At 49.7% G+C, this 20,337-nt stretch overlaps 2 protein-coding genes across 3 annotated transcripts in view; one reads left to right on the plus strand and one right to left on the minus strand.

Moving 5' to 3' along the window:
- TG (thyroglobulin) overlaps nucleotides 1-20,337 on the plus strand; it is a 244,126-nt gene that overhangs the window by 163,799 nt on the left and 59,990 nt on the right. The window lies entirely within an intron of this gene.
- SLA (Src like adaptor) overlaps nucleotides 1-20,337 on the minus strand; it is a 34,050-nt gene that overhangs the window by 11,029 nt on the left and 2,684 nt on the right. The window contains exons 2-4 of the mRNA XM_032609644.1: nucleotides 11,502-11,642; nucleotides 2,281-2,380; nucleotides 1,370-1,456 (exon numbers count right to left, since the gene is read on the minus strand). Of these exons, the coding sequence (XP_032465535.1) occupies nucleotides 1,370-1,456; nucleotides 2,281-2,380; nucleotides 11,502-11,562 (248 nt within the window). The 5' untranslated portion in view covers nucleotides 11,563-11,642. The remainder of the gene's footprint in view (nucleotides 1-1,369; nucleotides 1,457-2,280; nucleotides 2,381-11,501; nucleotides 11,643-20,337) is intronic.

Consider the following 20,337-nt stretch of genomic DNA (forward strand, 5'->3'; position numbering starts at 1 on the left):
TTCGAATTCCATAACCACTATGCTACAACACCTCTCTTCCTGTTATATAGTTTAAGAACATTTATTGCATCTGCTAGATTGGAAGTGCTATAGTGTCAGGATTACATCTTATTCATCTGGGTTCCTCACTCCCTGCTCCTGCCAGCATTCAGCACCACATCTTCAACATGAAGGTATCCGTGCACGATTGCTAAGTGAATGGATGGATCAATGACACACAGCTGATGAGAAGAGTTCCATGACTCACTTCTCCTTCAGAACATAACTCTCATAGTAGCTACTGTCCTGCCTCCGCTCAGCTTTGTCATCCTAAGCACAGAGACAATTTTGGGTATTCATCATCAAAATCAGTAACGCTGCAAAGAATTGCACTGAACTCTATGCTTCAAATATTCAGGCAGTTTGCTCTGCTTCCCCAGGTGAGCAGGTGTCATGCAGAGTCCTTCTCTGCCTGTAAGGAAGTTATTTCTGGGTCCCTCAAATGGAAAGTGGAGTTCCCTTCTCCCTTCCTATATGCCAAGGTCTGGCCTTGGTAGCCCGACAGATGAGGAGACTGTGGCTCAAGGAGGTTAAGGAAGTTTTCCGAGGCCCCACCAAGGAAGCAGGGCTGAGACACACCTGGCCTGGCCTGGGTGTGCTGGCCACCAGGGCCACCCGTCCTGTCACAGCTGCAGGGGAAAGCAACGCCCTTGCTTTCTCATCTGCGGTGCCCAGTTATTTAAAGGGTCTCCTTTTCTGCTTGACTTCTCCATTTGTCAGGTTGGGTACATAAGCGTTTTTGTCAGAGCCTGTTCTCTGTGTTCTGGATACGAATTGGTAAGAATGTAGCTAATACGTACTGAGTGCTGATGGTAATGCCAGGCATGGTTTCAAGAAGTCTCCATGTATTGTCCTATCTCATTCTCCTAACAACTCTAGACTTGTCCCACTACTGTATATTATCATTCCTATCATTCTATACTATGATCTCTGTTTGACGCGTGAGGAAAGGAGACTGATTCTTAGAATGTTGAACAACTTGCCCACTGTCACACAGCCAGTAAGTGACGGAGGCAGAGTTTGAACTTAGACTGACTTTTGGCTGCTGCACCCTGTGGTCACAGTTCCTGAATCCTTGTTGCTCCAGGAACACCGCATTAGAGCTGCAAGGTCCATCATTTGTCTTACTATTGAGGAAATCGAGTCTCAGAGAGGGGAAGGTTAGCCCAAGGTCGCACCATTCCTTAGGGACTGAGCTGAGAGTAGAAGTGACCCTCTCGAACCAATACCTTCCTTGCCACTGTCCCAGGCTGGGATCTCTCTATGCAGATGTCTGAGTCACTTGCATAAAGATTATGCTTTATTGATGCTATTTTGGAAATGTACTCACCCATGGTAAACTCTGGCCACACATATTCCAGGAATGTAGCTCTCTCGACCAGTGCTAAGGGAAATGGCTTTCCACCAGCCCCCTTCACTAGAAGGACAAGAATAAATAGAAAAGAGTGAATAGGGGAGTGTCAAAGTGAATGAACGAATGAAGAGAGTAATCAGATTTAGCCTGGGATACATTGGGATGTTCCTTTTTTAAGGTCTGTCAATGGCCATGTTAACTGGAATCTCTCCCTATGATAATTTAGTTTTTAAGTGTATCTCCCCCATTCTGAGCTAACAGGAAATCTTCCCACAAGTTGGCAATAGCCACCTTTCAGGGATGAGCAGATGATGTTTCCAGCTGATCTTCCACAGTTGGAGGCTTTTTAAAAATAAGTGTTTGCTATGCTGAAATAGACCCTGAGATTTAACCAAGATAGTTTCGCACGTCTACATCAATGAGGATCTAAATAAAAGGTGCTCAGAGCCCCTATTTCTTTTATAGCCTATTTCAAATCATGGAGAGACAACAGGCTAGAAGGCAATACCTTTCTGTTTATCATCAGAAGTTTTTTTCAGACCTCTGTGTCCTCTTTCTGAGTCTGCACTAATATATAATATCAACCCTGTCTGTGTCTGGGAGATGAGGCCAACATAAGAAGAAGACGTTGGATCATAAAGCGCCTCAAAAGCCAAGTTAAGGAATTAAATTTTATCCATCAGGCAATGGGGAGCCATGGAAGGCTCTAGAGTACTGGCAGCACTAGGGAGGATTAAGCATGAAGGCCTGCTGTATGGGCCAAATTTCTCACCTCACAACAGGACCAGGGCCCATGTGGAATTGGACAGCTATAGCTAAAATCTAATGATTCCCACCAAAATCGAGTTCTTCTTTTGGGGGCTTTGTAGAAGTTTTGGAAAGCTCACTCAGAAATCACACGCAGTTTCTCCCCACGGCGGAATATCGGGGGGCTGATGTCAGGAGACGGGTAGTCACTCAGCACAGCCAGGAAGTCGCTGTCCAGTCCTGGGGAAACAAAGGCAAAGGGGATGTAGAGGCAGAGGTAAGATCTTCCTGGGGACTTTTCAGCTAAAGACACTTGATTGTTTTGAAACAGCAGTTTTCAGCTGGTCCTCCTCTCTTCAGGGATGGTGAGACAGGATGCTTGAAGGAACCCAGAGAGTCAGGTGACCTACTCTCATGATCAAGTCTGCCCTGGCCCTGACGTTCTCATCTGAGAAATGGGGATCCAGAGGTCCTTGAGCTGAGGTCACAAGATCTGACTCCATGGTCCGCCCCTGTGTCTACTGATCCATATAATCTTGGGCAAGTCCTAGAATGCCTCCTAGCCTTGATTTTCCCATCTTTAAAATGGGGCTAATAATACCTCTTTCCAGGAATTTTTTTTTATGAGATAAGATGAAAGTATGTAGCAGCATCCATGAATAATGAGATGCTGTGAAAACCTCCCATCTTATTACCATCACCTCAGGTACCCTCCTTGGGGCTTGTGGGCCCCATGTCTGCACCGTATCAGGGTTGGGGTGTCGGGCTTAGGCTCTGTGAGTTCTGAGGACCCACCAGGGTCAGGAGATATTAACTCTGAAGCTCAACAAAGCCCTTCTTCCTTGTAGAATGGAAGGTACCGTGTCGGGAATCTACTTAATAGGGACTTCTGCTGGGGAGGGAAGGTGAAAGAAAAATTAAGTACTCATCATACATATGTTGAAGGTAATTCTGGTGAAGTTTTGAAAAGGAAAGCATGCTCTCTCGTTCATTCTGGTTCAGGTGACTACAGCTTACTGTAGACTACAGATAAAGAGATAGCATGAGAGTTCACATTTTGACACTAAACAAAGCCTTGTTTCACAGCCTTAGTGATTTGCCGTAATTCAGATCACTTAGCTGCAGGGGAATATCGGGGTATGTCTTTGGGGAAATAGCATATCCTACAAATTGGCAAATTCAGTCATTGTTTGCTGTGATGTTGCGTTGATCAGTCTGTCTGCTGGCTGGGCATCTGAACTCAAAATTCTGGGTAACGTACCATTTATTCATTCATTCGCCAATTATTTATTGAGCACCTACTGTGGGCCAAGCATGGCGAACAAAGCAAGCCAAGTCTCCCTGCTGTCACGGAGCTCACGTTCTAGAGAATACGCCAATAATGGGGAGAGGGGTCATACCCCGCCCCCTTCACCCCAAGAAAATCTGGAGAAATTCCAGCCAGCACTTGGGCACCTCAGGCTTGGTGGCCACTTTCTAGGATCCAGACACCCTCATGCGGGACCTCTAGCCCCTGCCCCTTAGAGCCCACATGTCCTGTAGTCTCCAACTCACATGTCCCCTATCAGACTAAGTCGAAAGAGAGCTTAAGTATGAGGATGAATAAGAATAAATGAGAAACGAGTGATCGCTGTGGAAGAGCGCACTCAGACAGCTTGTTCACTTGGGGAAGCTGAGTCACAGACAGTGAGATGGAAATCAAGTGATTCACGGTGGCCACAGTCAGTGAAAGCAGGGAGGGCTCATGAGAAGGAGTGGAGTCGCCAGGGAAGGGCTGACAGCGAGGCCTCTGACCTTCCCTGAGCCTGTGCGGAGGCCTCCCCACACTCCGCTTTGCTATAAAAAGAGTTCTTCCCTTGTGTAGCTCTGGCCCAGTCCAATAATTAGAGGTGGCACTGCAGTTGGGCTTGAAGCCCGGAGTCCTGAGTTTTAATAAGGGATGGGTCCAGACTTGGTGGGACACAAAGCCTATACACATTTGGAGGTCCTCTTTAAGATAAAGAGCACGAAATTGCTGATACGGTGTTAGGTAGGGGCCCTAGGAAGGTGCTGGGCAGTGAGTGGGGCCTGGTACATAGGGTTTGACCAGCTGCCCGGTAAATCGGCCCCGGTTCTGAGGCTGATTTGCCACTCTGAGAGTGGACCCATTTTCCCCTCTGAGGTGTGGGTTAGTCTGGGAAATGAGGGGTTGGAAAATGCTTTCATGATGGAAATCTGTCCTTCCTGGACTAATTGCTCCCAAATATGAAAGGACCAGTTAGTAACGTGGTCTCCACTGCCTCTGAAGCTGTGAGATAGGCCGTTGTGTTTTTCTCAGCCAGCCAGGTTCCCTCATCCTCAGAGCCTGTGAACAGTCTGTACCCTCTGCCTGAACTACAGTACACTCTGCTGTCCCCTTTCTCACCCTTCCCGCGTCTATCAACTCAGAGGTCACCTCCCAGAGGGGAGGCTAGTCCGATGCTCAGGAGAGGCCCAGCCCTCCTCTTGCACCCCCTCTTGGGCCCTGGGCTTTTCCTTAGAGGCAATCAGCCAGGGTTGTGTGTGTTTTTGCATTTGTGTGGCTGTGAGGGAATGGCTGTGAACCTCAGGAGGAGCTGTCTTGTGGCCCCTAGCCCAGCACCGGTCCTGTCCCACCCAGAATGCCCAAGGCGGGTTTACCAAATGAAAACATGAAGAGGTCCCCATGCTACTAGGCCCTTGGAAAGTGCTACTGGGCTAAGGTTTTAAAGGGTCCAGGAGAAGGGAACCCGACCTGCAGCAGGCAGCATGGGGTGGGGAGGTCATCACAGAACCAGCCCCTTTTGAAAAACAAGTGTGGAAATGAGAGGCACAGCATTTATCTGTGCCGATAATGGAAACTTGAAACACGTTGTGTGTCTACAAGAGGGGCTGGGCCTTTGATCTCTGATTCAAGGGTAAGGCTGTGAAACAGAACAACCGTCTTTTCATAATGCTAAAAACAGAAACAAAAACAAAATCCCATTATAAAAAAATTGTTTCAATCGGGGAAAACAGGCTTAAGGGGCTGGAGAGTTTCAATTTTACAATAACAGAGTTGAGTTTCCTGTGGAATTTTCGTAATAATGATTTTTTTTATAGCTATGACACAAACATTGCTGAGAAAATCTTGCAATGGAGCTTCCGCTTCAAGGTTATGGACTTTGCGTGGTCATTTGCCAGGGATTTCAGGTCCATCCCTATCACCTTTTTCCCCAGCATTGGAAAAACAGAAGGCAAAGTCAGTGGAAGATAGAAAGTTCAGTTTGTACTTTTGTGGGAAGGGCGGCCATTCTAAGCAAGGTCGGGGGCCAGGATCCCAGCTAAGTCTTTCCTGAGCTTAGGTCCCTATGGTGAAATAAACGCAAGATAGGAAATTTAAGTTCGCTCATAAAGTTCAAACACATTATTATGGACTTCTGGAGCCCCTGGCTTTGTGGAGAGCAGAGCATTTGAATTAAGTCAGATAAATGAGTGATACAGGGAAGCGGAGCTCAGAGGAAGCAGATGGGATTATGGCAGAGTCAAGACAAGGAAACAGATTAAGTGAAGAATACTGTGCGGGGCAGACAAAAGAGAATCTGGGGAGAATTTTCGGGAGAGAGAACCGGCTTTGAAATAAATCAGGCCTGGCTTAAATTCCACCTCCTCAACTTAATTGTTCTGCGAGCTGGAGAAAGATTTATTTTTAACCAATCTGAGCTTGATTTCTTCATGTATAAAACTGGGAAATATCAAAATGGGCTTCATCTGATTGGGTTAGGATTCATGAGGAAGTGTCTGTATAGAGCCTGCCTCAATCAGTGGCAGCTGGTATCATGTTTATGGCACGGGGTAGGGTTATCATGCCGTAATCCAAGGCCAGTCTCAGCCAGTAGTGTTCTAAATTTTGAAAAGCCTCTAGTCCCATACATTTGAAAATATTCTTATCTTCTAAAAACAAACTCCGTTTGCTGAGAACAGAAGATGAAATTCAAGAGACCAAATATTGATGATAGCTCAACTCAGAAATGAATCAGATTGAACACTGCACAAAAGTGTAAAATAGGAAATGAATCCAAAAAAGGAAGGAGACTGAGGCAGAACTTACTAGCTACAAATATTATGTGGTCAAAAGAGGAGAGGCCCTTTTTCTGCATTATTATTCCTTACAGTAGTATTATCATTTCTTTTAAAATGCTGAAAATCTTTTAGTAGATCCCATTTATAACCATCTTGCAAAAGCAGCCATTCTTTACTTCCTTTGCTCCAATACAATGCTGTGGAACATATATTCTTACTTAGAGGGTGAAGGAACCAAGGCTTGGGGTCATGTTAGGAAAATGTCTAGGGGAGAGCATGAGGGTTTCCAAGCTCACGGTCAGGTGCCTAAGCCACTCAGGCCTTTTTGAGACGTAGTTACCAGGCTCTTCCCAGTTGATCTTGACCCCTGACAGGCTGAGACAAAGGCTGATGTGAGGGAGCCTTCAGAGCTGGCACAAGGAGCTCAGTGCCGCTGGCAGGAGAGGAGTAACCAACCCAGTGAGTTCAGCTTCTGCTTTTGCATTTCCTTGAGTCATGCTCAAACTCACGGCCTCGGGAGGGGTGAAAGCAGACCTTACTTTTAGTATCTTTTACTGGAAATACACCCGCCACCCCCCAAACACACACCGAAACAATAAGACAGGGCTAGGCAGACTGGCCTGATAGAAGATCTACTGAGTTCTCTTGGTTACCACGAACCACTTGTACCCGTGGGTCCTGTATTACGGGCTGGAAAGTGAGACCCAGTGGCCCAGAAAGCTCTTGGCTTCTCCATCGCTCAGATGGGGCAGAATGGGACTGAGCAGACCTCTCAGATAGTACAGCCAGGTGGAGAGTCTTGCCAAGAACACACAACCAGTAGGTTGAGGGCCTCGTTTCGGAACCAGGTAACCTATCAGCAGAGGACGCAGACCCCATTCTTGATGACCTGGTCTTCTCCTGGTCACAACTGAGTACCACCTACACTACCACTTACTTAATAGCATTTCTCTTCATGTTAAATTCAGTTTCAAAAAACCTTTAGTCCCCTCCTAAGCAATGTGAAATCAGGGGTTTGATGGACTAATCATAATTTGTATGGTATCCATTAAGTATACGAACACTGTACATTCAATATAAACGTTCAATTATCATGTCGCACCTAAAGCCATAGTATGTACCAGCAGTGGGGTAAGTGAGACCGGATGGGAAACCTGCATCTAGTCAAAGATCTGACGCGGTTCCCGTCTGTGTCCCTCACAAGGGCACTTGAGTGTCTGTGTCATTAAATCTGGTGACCACGCTCTCTCTCACTCCAGAAAACTCGTGTGCTTCTTGCAAGTCCGTCCCCTCCAGGCACGTGATGCGTGGGTGAAGAGGGGGGACTAGATTCAGGCCACTGACTTCAAATCCCAGCCGTATGGCCTCGGGCAAGTAACTAGCCCTGTTCGTCCCTCAGTTTCCTCAACTGCCAAGTTGAAACGATAATGATAATCGGGATCACCCCTGCACTGTGTGAGGATCCAGGGTGTCTAAAGCACGTGGCATGCGCAGGCACATCCGAGCACCACGTAACTTGAATTACCCCCATGTTACCAATGAGGACAGAGAGACACTAGGGAGACAGCTGGCTTCTCTCTCTCTTTCTCTCTCTCCTTGTGTGCTGGTGTAGGGGTAGCTCTGTGGTCTGCAAGTTTTAGGGGACTTAAGATGCACCAGGGGGCTTGTACGAAATCAGGCGTGCGGCTCCCTCCCGCCACCCCTGGATTCCCACAAGCAGGTCTAGGGTGGGGCTCAGGAATCTGCAGTTTTGATGATTACCCAGGGGATCGAGGCAGGTGGTCTGAGCACCACTCACTGAGAAGTATTCTGCTGTCTCTGAGGTTCCCTGCCCCCTCTTCCTCCCCCAGAGCCCCACCCGCCCCTCTTTCCACCCACCCTGGCAGCACCCTCGATGCTATGTAAATGCACAGTTTAGCATTATTTCCATCCTTGCACAGAAGGGGGTCTGGGTTTGTGTTACCACCTCTGCCAGTGAGATCTCACTTTAGGCCAGGGCAATAAGAAGATAAGGAACGGGGAGGGGAAAAGATCACAGCAATGTGACTGAAAGCTCTTTTTAAGGTGGAAATATGCTATTTCCCTACTCCTTGGGAGTTCCCTGGCTCTCATTCAACTTTGTACCGCCTATGTCGGGCCCAAAACAGGACTCTGAACCATGTGTAGAATTTGCAGAGAAAATGAGCTATTTGGGATGATTTGGAAACTAGTCACGGAATCCCCAATTCTATCACTTTAAAACTTTTTTGGGGGGAAGGCCATTTAGACACAGCCTAGTGCAATCAGATAGCCTTAAATGGAGTTAAATAAAAAAAAAGTTCTTCTACCCACATGTATCAGGTAGCTGCTTTGTGCTGCCATTACTGCTGGGGAGGGATCTCTCTGATCTCCATGTGAGAGCCTCCCTCGTGGGAGGCTGTGTGACTTACCTGTGGTCAGGTAGCTCCCAGGGGACAATACGAGAAGCCCAACAAGGTCATTTGACTTCCAGACCTGCCCTATTTCCATCAAGCCCTGCTACCTCTCTGGGTTTGTGATATTCATCTCTGGGAACCAGATGAATCAGGATGTTCTTGAAAGCTTAGTTTAGGAGAAAACCGATGGGCAAACCCATATTCCAAAGCATTCACAATCCTGCTCAGGACACTTGTTGGTCTAGAAATCCACAGGTTGGCCTCCTGCTGACACCTGTGCGGGGCCTGGGGCCTCAGGCCCGCCACTCAGGCTGATGTCAGAGGAAGCACTAATTGTTTGTTGGCCCAAAGCAATGCACTCCCGCGTGACCTCCTAGTATTTGAGACCAATCAAATGAGTAAGCAGGAGTGTTACCTGAGAGGTGCTTGTTCCATGAAAACCCACATTCTTTACATCATTTGAATCAAGACTAATTAATGCAGCATCAACTGTACCACCTGTCCCTTATTCAACTAGGTGTCAGAGAAAAGAGGAAATCAAGTCAGGACTGATCGCAAAGGAAACTTCTCAGGGGCGGGGGGTGGAAAAGCCGCCCCCCACCAGCGCTTGATGTGGTTGTGCCTGGGTCACACACTGGGTGCGACCTGGGGAATTCTCCGAACCAGGGGGCGGAGGGGCGGGGAGACCCCTCTCCCTCCTCTCTAGAGGTGACCTCCCACCCACGCAGTGGAAAAAGAGAAACTTATTTCATGACGATTTGCATTGAGAAAATAAAGGCAAATGGGCAAGTCCTTGGAGGCCCGTGTTTTCATGGGGTTTGCTCAAGCATGCCGCCCCTGCCAGCCCCGTGGGAGGGGCGACCACACACGATGGGCTCGTGGGCGGTGCCTCCCCTGCCCTGGAGCTGGCGCCCCCGGCCTGGCAGTGTCGGTCCTCCAGAAGTGGCCATGACCAGAGGAGGAGACTGAGACTTGAGATGGGTTGGAGGAGGTGAGGGAAGGGGCCCAGGTCCTCCCCCACGGCAGCAGGAGGACTGCACGCAGCTCTGAGCTTTGCATCGGAGGGAAAAGCTTCCCCCGCTTGCTCGGGGGGCCCACGGCGCAGCTCCAGCTAATCATGTGGTCCCATCTCCGGGAACATTCTTCCTGTCTTCCCCCACTTCTGTCTGGGAGGGGTATCGAGGAGCTGGAAAGGAGGGTTGCTAGAATCGCCCCGCATTTTACTGGAGCTGGGGACAGAGCAGGAGGGTCTCTGCATGGTCACTTGGGGACATCTGAGGAGTCATGAGACTGTGAATAAGTTGGGGGTCTCCGCTTTGGAAAAAGTGAGAAGACGGCTCCTTTCTGAAGGGCCCCGGCAGTCACGGAGTGAGTGGCAGGCAGCGTCATGGCACCTGGCTCCGTCCCCGCTCCGCCCGTGGGGAGCTGTGCTCGGCACACACCATGCTGGGCGTCTGTGCCTGTGAACGTGGCCCAGTTCAGTGCTGCAGGGGATATGGTGGAACCAGGTGGGGTCACCCCCACCAGGAGGGAGGGACCAGGCCCCGAGTACTGTGATGTAAGGCGGGAGGCCCAAGTGTCCCAAATCCCCCACGACTCACCCTGGGGACACTGATGGGTCACCCATCCTCCTGACCATCCCCTTCCTAACTCCTCAAGGACCCACAGGTGCACCCACACTGTCCTGCTAGGAAATAAAGGTGAGGGTGTTGGTGGCCACCAGCACCCCTGAACCTGGAGCTCGATGGCTTTGCTCTCAGCCTTATATGAGCTACAAGGAAATTTTAATAATTAAATTCCTATTTTTTAATTTGTATTGTTTGAGTTTCAAATTTATAATCTCTAATATCATAAATGCTTACCTTATGTTACATGCCTAAATCATCATTGCGGATGTCCCCTCCCAGCTCTCGGGCCATCCCTGAACGAGACTCTGTAGCTTTGGGGGAATGGCTCAGCCTGGCATCTCTGGGAAGAGCTGATTCTTGTCATCCTCAACTAACCCATCACATTGTGCCTTCCCCCTAGAACGCCTGTCCCCTGTGATCCTACCAACGGACACAAGGATTCCTGTACTTTCAGGAAGATTTCCTAGGGCTAGTGGCTAGCTTCGTAAAGTTACACTGAAAACACTCCAGCAGAGCTTTGATAACATTATATACCCATGATAATATTATATACCCATGATAGTATCATATACTCATGATAGTATTATATACCCATCATAATATTATATCACAGCTGGCAGGCTATGGTACGAAAGAGCCTAGGTTTCAGAACCAGACCCACCTGGCTTGTAAATCTGACTCTACCAATAGCTAATATACAAATTACATTTGCTTTGTGGGCCTCAGTTTCACCACCTATAAAATAAAAGGATCAGGGCTTCCCTGGTAGCACAGTGGTTAAGAATCTGCCTGCCAACACGGGGGACACAGGTTCGATCCCTTGTCCAGGAGGATCCCACATGCCGCGGAGCAGCTGGGCCTGTGCGCCACGGCTGCCGAGCCTGTGCTCTGGAGCCTGTGAGCCACAGCTGCTGAGGCCCGTGCGCCTGGGGCCCATGCTCCGCAACAGGAGAGGCCACCACAATGAGAAGCCCACGCACAGCAACGAGGACCCAATGCAGCCAAAAATAAATAAATAAATTTATTTAAAAAAAATAAAAGGATCGAACCAGCTGCTTCGAAGGTCCATCGCAAAGTGCCAGCGATTCGGCATCCTTCCGGGACACCATTGTGGCTCTTTTTTTAACATTTAACTACAAACATGTTAACGCAAGCAAAGCGAGAGAGACAAGTATAAGGAAGCCCAACGTACCCACTGCCCTGTTTTAACAGCTCTCAGCACCCGCATTGCCCCGTCTTCGCCAAAGAAGCCAGACTTACCCTCTGGGCTAGGCAGAGGCCTCTCGGGAGGCGCCGGGGTAGATCGCATGCTGTTTCCCATTTTTCTCTCTCCCCGGGCTGTCGAAGCCACTCGAAGCCAATGGCTCAGGGGATCCACACGGAGAGTGAGCCACGAGCCCTCTGGGTGGAGAATGACCCAGTTTAGAGTACATCCTGCATCATTTTTTCAGGCAGCTCCCTTCTTGAAAGGCGGGTGTTTTTATGTGAAGATGAGATTCGTGAAAGTTGGTTACATTTGTGCAGCTCTACTTCTTTTATCAAGGGAATGACAGAGAAAAACCACAGAGAGGGAAGTTGCTAGCAAGTGCTGTCGGTGGAGAAAGCTTCCATTCCTCTGCACGGCTGACAGCAAGCAGCCGGCAGTGTTTGTGTGACAGACTGAGTGCCTTTCAGATCCCCCCACCCTGCCTCTCCTGAGCCCTGACCCTCAACTCTCAGGGTCCTGGCGTTTGGAGCTCTTAAAACTCAGGAGTTATGTGGCTCCACAACCAAAAGGGGGTGAGAAGAGGGTACTTTCTGTTTCCACTTTCTCTCTTCTGTTGGAGTTTCTCAACATGCTCTAAGCAACGGTGACAAGTGAGAAACCCTGACAATACACTTTGTTGGCTGCCTGCTTCCCGTGCTGCTACAGCACTCTGACACCTGCTGTTACTTTTGACTATCATAGAATCTCTGCATCCCTAACCCCACTTTGCAGAAAGGAAAACTGAGTCTCAGAGAAGGTAAGGATTTTGCCCAAGGTCACACAGCGTGTAACCGGAGAGCTGGGATTTGACTGGCTGAGGCTAAGTCTCCGGTTTGTTCCATAACGTTCAAATTCTGGCTCTGCACGTGCAAGCTAGGTGACCTCGGGCAAGTTCTCGACCTTTTCCTGACTGTTTCAGGGAATAATAATAAAACAACATTGGGTTGTGGCTGCAACGTTAATAGATAAAGCCTGTGAAACACTTAGAACACGACCCGGCATAAAATCCTTGTAGGTTATTGCCATTTACTGTGTGTTTTCTGTTAGTCCATAGTGAGAAAAGCTTGAATTCTGGGTCTTTGTATAAGTATTTTGGAAAAGGACTTAAATGATTCCAGCATAGACGTGTCCTCCCAGGCTGCCTGAGGCACAGAGAAGAAGGCCACATCCTTAGACAGAACTATTTCTGTCTCCTGGGGACAAAGACAGTTGATGGGGCAGAATCCCCCAGCTGGTGTCCATCCCACTGGGAAACTTGCATTCCACCCCATTGTTTGTCTCCAGTTTAAGATCAATGCCTCATGAGTTTGAAAGGGTCCCAAAGTCAGCTAGTCCAACCCCCAGCCTGGCCTTACATCCTTCCTTTATGCATTACAGTTTCAGATACTGGAAAGATGGATGCTCTCAGAGCAAGGCCTTTCAGAGGCTGAGGGAGATCTGCACCGCTTCCTAACGGGGGGGAGGGGATACCTGGTATATTATGAAACAAGGAAAACCAGAGTGAGTGTTCTTTGAAAGTTAATCTATTTTAACTACTTACATGGACAGTTTATCACTTACAGCTCAAGCCAAGAGACTGTAGTGTCATTGTGCTGTCCCCAAGATAATGGCAAGACTTGCAAAAACCGTAAACTCATCATGCACTGCAGAGAGTGTGGCTGGAATGGGCCACGTGTTCAAATGAGGAGTCCTGTCTTCTGATCCTGTTGGTCTTTGTGACTGGACGCAATGGGGATAGTTTAAGGGTGAGGCCCCTCCGGATGCAAGGTCGGGGCCCTTCCTGCAGGCGGGGCATGTTTTAACAGCAGCACCCTGGCTCCAGGGCGCAAGGACGAGTTTTCTTTGTCCCTGGCCGGTCCCTGCTCTGGCGTAGGCGCTCCCAGAAATGTGCTCCCAAAAAGTGCTGGGGAAACCACACCAGTGGAGGGACTGGCAGCCTCGTTCCCTGCAGTTCAGCGTCTCCTGTGCGGGACCCTGAGCCAGTGCCCGGAGGAAGGCGGCCCACGGGGTCCCACCCGGAGGACAGGGAAGGCCACCGCCTCTGGGGCCCCACCTGAGGTTGGTCCAGGGAAGGAGCGAAGCAAGCAGACTGCCTGGGGGTCCAGCGCCCCACATGAGATGCACAGATGTTCGAGAGGCACCTGCTGCCTCCGTCCTGCTCCCAGTGCCTTTCTAGAGCCCACAGCCTCCCCAGTCCCTCAGCCTCCCTCTCTGTTATCACCAAGGCCTTCAGGCCTCTAGAGAAAGCTCTCAGGACAGGTGGAGGAGAGGCCCTGGCAGCCCTCTCATGCGGAGATGACTCTGAAATGTGTGCTGGCCTCACCCCTCACTCTCCCAAGGGTCCTCACCGCCCGCCCCGTCACCTGACTCCTAGAACAATGCCACTCTGCTCCCTGCAGCCTGATGCTCGGCCTCCACGATCGGCTAGACCCCAGGGCTTGTGCCTTTCACCCCCGACCAGAGCACCAATAGGCAGGTGAGCTCCCACCCCTGCAGGCATCCCAGGCCCCTTCTCTGCAGCTTGTCTTAGCCGTCCCCCTACTCCGTCTTCTCCTCAAGCCACTTCCAAGCGACAGCCTCTAGCCATCATGTCGAACACTGGTCTCTACATCAACAACTCCAGAAAAGTCGTGGGGAGAGACTTTGTTATCTATCCAAGTGAATTCTAACTTCACCTCTCTGTCCAACAACTTTATAATTCTTCTCTGGCATTTGTGTGCTATTTGGAGGAGATCAGGGAATCCAATACAGAAAAACAAAACAAAACAAAAGATTGAAAATTGCATTTTACAGATGGGAAAACTGAGGTCCATCCGAGGAAAGAAACATACCCACGGTCTCGAGATGAGAAAGTGGAGTGGAGGCTGGGAGCCCGGGTTCTCGGTCCTCTCCTTGTTTCTGTCTGGCAGGTGGGCGCAAGCTGTGAGCAGGGGCTGGGCTGGGCTGCAAGCACCGTATCCTGCCCGTGCTTTTCAGAAAAGCTCATCGGTCCAGCTGCCCCTTAGAGGTCTGCTCGCTGGCTTCCTACCGACTCCAAGTAGGAGTGAACTCATCTGAAAGAGGCTTTGATTTGAGAAGAGCGAAAGTGCCTCCAGAGACTGAGAGCTGGGGTCTCCCTAATGAAATGACTGAACAATCTGATTTAATCTGTGACAGTTTTATGCAGTGGCTGGAGGTGGGAGCGAGGGTATGAGAGACAAATGCTTCTAGAAACAATAAGGAGAGAGCCACAGAGAAATGAGTTAATTAACATTGGCTGTGAACAGTCTTGCTTTCCTTCTCCCTTTTCTTTGTGATGTCAGAGGATTGAAACTGGCCTCCGCCTCTTCGTTTTCCCCCAGTCTTTGGATCAGCGCTTCTTTTTCTCTGCATGACCTTGGGCCCCAGTTTACTCTTCTTAAAAATGAGATGAGTGGAAAAGGTGATCTCCAAAGAGAGAGCCACTGAATCCCTTTCAATTCTAGCAATCAAGACTCAGTGACCTTTGGAAAATTATTACTAAGAGAAAAGACCCACTGTCACTTTCTTACGAAGTCCCATTAGACAGAATCCAAGCCTTGTCTTTACATCCCTCAGGATCCAGGCCAGGCAGTTCAGGTGGGCTGTATGCCCACCTCCTGCTGGGCAATCAGCAGATGCCACTGCCTTTTATCTTCCCAGCTTCCCAGGAGGCAGAGTTTCCCAGCTCACCTTCTCTGTGTAGGGGTCAGCCAGTTAGCTCCCCTGCCCACACACCTGGGGCTGGAGCCCCGGAGACCAGGGATGCAGGGGCCTACCTTCCCCTCCTGGCTTCAGAGCCCACGTCCTTTTCCCAGGGCCATGCTGCCGTCTCCACTGGAAGCCAGGTCCCCGAGGGACTCTGTTCAGCAAATGGCTGGCCACCCTTTGAGCGGACACCTGGCGTGGAGAGGTCCCGGGAATGTGGGCTGTGCCGTCTCCAGCTGGTTTCTCTTTGACCAGATCAGGGATCCTTTTGTCGCGTGCTCTGCGTTATCGTGTGGACACAGGAGCTCAGACTTCTCAGAGCCTTCCACTCCCAGGGCAGCATCCCAGGACAGCTCTGTGCATCTTATCCACTTTGTGCTTCTAAAAGCCAGGCCTTGCTGTGGGAAAGGAAGTAACCTGAACCCCTTCATCGTATGGCAAGGGGGCGACAGCTCGAGGAGCCCCAACCAAGGGAAGGCAGGTCTGGGACAGTCTGTCGCCAGGGAAACCTTGGCGACAGTCGGAATGTGAACACCTACTTAGGGATGGAACCCTCCCTTTGGCCCTAGGTATTTCTTCCACAGAGTGTGACAGCAGGAAGCCCACCCATGTGACCTGCTTCTAAGGTGTGGGAGCAGATGGCCCGGGTGGGGACCCTCTTCACCCGTCACATCCAACCCCCCACAGCAGCAGTCATGTCAGGGCCACTGCCACCACCTTAGGTGCTCAGCCCTTCCTCTGCCAGGCACCTGGCTCGGCATTGTACAGCCTTCGTCCCCTGGGTGGCTCACAGCAGCCCTGCTCTACAGGCGACATAAATTAAGTAACGTGTCCAAGGTTATATGATCAGTAAGAGGACAAATGGGTTTTAAACCAGGTCTGCCTGACCCCAAAACCCCTGCTCTCAACTGACCATGAAATGCTGTCCTGCTTCTCTGCCCTCTGGTCCAGCCCAAGAACTCAATGGAAAGTGATTTTGAAAGGTCATCAAAGCAAGCTTCGGGGACCATAAACTTTAGGGTGAAACTTCAGTCCAGGGGGCTCAGAGGTCCCGAGGGGTCTCTTGGATATCAGGTGGCAATGTTTGGAAGCCCAGGGCTGGGGATCTGGCTGGGAAGGGTGGGCGGGGCAGGAGAGACAGGAGAAAGAAGCCAGTTAGGGCCTGCTCAGGTTCAGCTATCATGGCCACTGTTAGGTCGCCTGGCATGGTCAGAAGGGCAGGAGTGAATCGTGTGGGATGTTTTCCAGCCTTTCAAAGCATTGTTTTAAAGAACTATTAATGCTATGGGGGAAAAAAAGAACCCCAAACAAACAAACAAAACTAGTCATGTTCATACTATCTCAATTTTATAAAACTTTAACATGCATATGCATATATGTAGGAAAATATTAAAGGAAATCATTGCCAAGATGTTTCCAAGGGCTCTCTCTGAGTAGTGATTTTATAGGTGAATTTCTCGATTTTGTATTTACTCCTTTCTAAAATGTCCCGATTTTTCTCCCATGTGCCTGAATTGCTTTTATGATCAGAAGCAGAACTAGAGAAGAATGAGGGTGCCTTGCAAAGAGGGTTTTCAAAGCAAGCAAGCCTGAGTTCAGATTCCAGCTCCCTGGCCTACTGGCTGTGTGTCCTTTAGCAAGTTATTGCACGTCTCTGATCCTCGATTTCCAAAGGCAGACATTTGAGATATTAATATATGCCCTGAGGGGTTATTCTGAGGATTAAATTAAGGTCATATTTAAGCAGAGATAAGTTTGGTAAGATGGGATAGCTACGGATTTACCCACGCTGGATCCCTTGGGGGTACTGGGTGGCCAGCTAGGTCACCGTGCAAGCTTGAGCAGTCCTTCCCCTCCTTGGGCCTCGGCTTCTCAAATATGATGGGGAAAGAGTTGGGTCAGACAATGGCTCACAGCCCTTTTGCCTCAACTACCATGCCCCCCACCCCCTGCCCCGTGCCCCGTGAGTGGTCCCGGGTATCCGCCCAACTGCCTTGGTACTTGCTCAGGGCTGCCTGTGGTCTGCCTTCCGCACCAGGGGCAATAAGAGCTGGGACAGGGCCTTAGCATCAGTTGGCTCCCCTGCCAAGGATCTCGCAGGATTTCCGGGGGGCACCCCACCACATCCTGACCTCGCTTGGCAGGTGCACCACCCCTGTGACCCACATCGTTCCCTGCTCTCCTCTCCGGGCGGGTGCAGCCACAGACGTGTCCTCCCTGCCCCCCCAGCCCACCTTCTCCTCCTGACACTCCATGGAGAAGGAGGCTGCGATAACGGTCTGCTGGTTGAAACCTGTTTTAACAAAATTGCCCCAGAAGCTCAACATGAAAAATAGATCAAAGCAAGCCGCCGGTTGGAGGCTGGGGGCTCAGCACTCTTGCCCCTTTGTTTCTCCTGATAGGACTCCCTGATCCTAGGATATCATAAAGCACCAACTGAAACAGAGCAGTTGAGTGCCCTCACATTACAAAGAAAAGGCTCAGAGAGGGCAAGCCATCTGCTCAGGGTCGCTCAGTAAGTTTGCATAAGTGCTATGACCCCCTGTCAAGCACCCTGTCCACCACCCTGTCCACCACAGAGAGCCATTGCCCATTTGCCAGCACTGACCCACATGTCCACGAGCCCCTTCCACCCTCGGGTGTCCGGAAGGGGATCTCATATGCCCTCAGGATAAAAGGGAGGCTTGGCTTTACCCTAAGACCAGGGTGGATGCATCCTAGAAAACAGTTTATGGTCATTTTAGGATGTCGTAGGAAGAAGCCAGATTTGGGACCTCTTGGTGCTGGGGCAAATCTCAGTTTCACCTCTTATGAAGTCACTAAACTTCTTTCCACTGTTTTTTGTTTGTTTTTATTTAAAAAACGAGCATAACCATATCTGCCTTGCTGGATTTTTCACGAGTAAGGATTAGAGAGTAGGTGTTACAAAACGAGCACATTGCGGGGCAGGGGCGGGGGGCTCTCTGTGGCTCAACTCTCTGCTGGCAATAACTGCTACAAGCAAGTGCCTTCTCCCCGAACCTACGGGATCCATGTGAAGCGGTGTCCAGCACGGAGAGGTGGGCAATACAGTCATTCCTGACATGGCTTTTCACACGTCATTGAAAGCAAAATTTCAAATTTCCCCATTTCTTTTTTTTCTAGATCAGCTTTTCATACTCAAGAGTCCCCCCGCCACAGCCAATGCCCAGGGCTGGTGGGATATGGTACCTCCAGTCTGTGAGCCTGTTGGACACTGAACACGTCTGACAAAAAAATGGTACAAATGAGGTTCAGGCCCCAGGCCAGGTCCTGGATACCCTCATAACCTATAAGCTAACAATGAGAATCCTTGGCAATGAGAATAATCCTTGGCAATGAGAAAACAGTCGTAAAGACAATTATTTTGATGGTAGATCACACAGATACACAATTGGACAGAATGGGACAACAGTGAATATGAAATAGGCTTTTCCTTTCATTTCAAATCTGGATGCTTGGGAAATGCAGGACTCCTTACAAAGAGGAGGGCATCTGGACACCTGGCAGGGATCGTGAAGTTAGTGATTCCTCTATTACATTGCTTTTCCCAACAAGACTTAGTTTTGCTTTTGGGTCATACACACGAACCACCAGCAAGGCTCATAAGCTTATGGAGCGAGATGAAAATTCATATCTTGCCTCCTAACGGCATTTGCATGTGCTGAGCCCCGCGTGAATCACTCGTCGAAACACACAGGTGCCCGGGGTGAGGACCCCCGAGCTACTCTTTTTCAGCTCACCATTCCATCCTTATCTCTTCGGCGTCACCTGCATTGCCCCTGAAGTAGATTATGACTCTGATACTCACTTCTGTGATTGTTTGATGAATGACTGTAAGTGCCGTGAAGACAGAAGTCTGTTTTCACTCAGAGCTGGAACACAGTAGGTGTTCCATAAGGAAATACAAGGAATAGATGAAAACTGAGGAGACACTGTGCCTGGGAGAGACACGCCACTGTCATTATGCCTCTTGTATGATTGAGGAAACCGAGGCCAGAGAGTTTACAGCACTTGTCTGAGTTTATCACCAAGCTGGTAAAAGAGAAGGCAGGGTTTGAACCCAGGCGTCTGGCTCCAGAGCCCGACTCTTAAGTACTCTGCTCTGAGGCATAAGGAAATGGACGGATGGTTCCATAAAGCTGAATCGACCCCTTTTTATGACAAGATCACAGCACTTCTCTTGTGTGCTAGAGGGTCAGGTACATCACAGGTGTTCAGTAGATGGACCGATAGGCATATTGATAAAGTAGTATGTTGGGAAGTGGGTCCTGAACCCTGGATGCTTAGAAGTTCTGTTCAGAGGATGTAATTTTTTAGCTGACTGTCCATGTGACTTGGAAGGTCTGGAGGTCTGGAAAAGTAGGGGAGATGGCACATCTGTACTTTGAGAAGGAGCGCGGCCGCCTGCCAGGGTTAATATGAGAACTAAACTTAAAGACTTCAGTGACAACTGGCTCCCCTCTGCTCTCTGTCCTGGGCTCGGTCCCTTTCGTGGCTCACGCCACAGTTCGTCATTATGTATTTGTTTCTTTAACAACCCCAGGTTATAGATTCCCTGAGAACACGATCCCATGTCTATTATATCGCTCAATGAAAAATCATTACCTAGCAGGTGCCTGGCACATAGTAAGCGCTCACTGAATTCAGTCGAGTGGATAAAATTACCATCTACAAAGTACCCAGTACAGTGCAGGCAGGCGGGGCTGTGCTTTCAGGGGCAGCCTGACCCTCTCAAGGTGGCCCTCTGCCCCTGAGCACGGTCAGGAGGACGACTCCCACTTTCTTCTGAAGCTCCTTGAGTCTCCCTACCTTCCCTCCCCCCTCCCCAACCCTGAGCCCCCCGGCCATGGTCCCAGCTGCCTGGATGGTGCCAAGGAGGGAAGTGTGACTTTGCAAAGCTGTTTGACAAAAATAGTGAGCCACTTTGAGGCCACACAGTTTCTGTCTGTAGCTCAAGTTACCGTAATTAAATGAGACCCCTCCCTTCGTGGTTCTCAGATAGGAGGAAGTGGTTCGGACCCAGTGTACTTATTTCCTTTGGAACTCTTGGGGAGGAAGGAGAGGGAGGAAGTCAGTCACACAGTACAGCCTCAATGCATATTCATTAAGGGAAGGAGAGATGGA

Source organism: Phocoena sinus, chromosome 17 (genome assembly GCF_008692025.1).
Source record: "Phocoena sinus isolate mPhoSin1 chromosome 17, mPhoSin1.pri, whole genome shotgun sequence".
NCBI classification, from domain to species: domain Eukaryota; kingdom Metazoa; phylum Chordata; class Mammalia; order Artiodactyla; family Phocoenidae; genus Phocoena; species Phocoena sinus.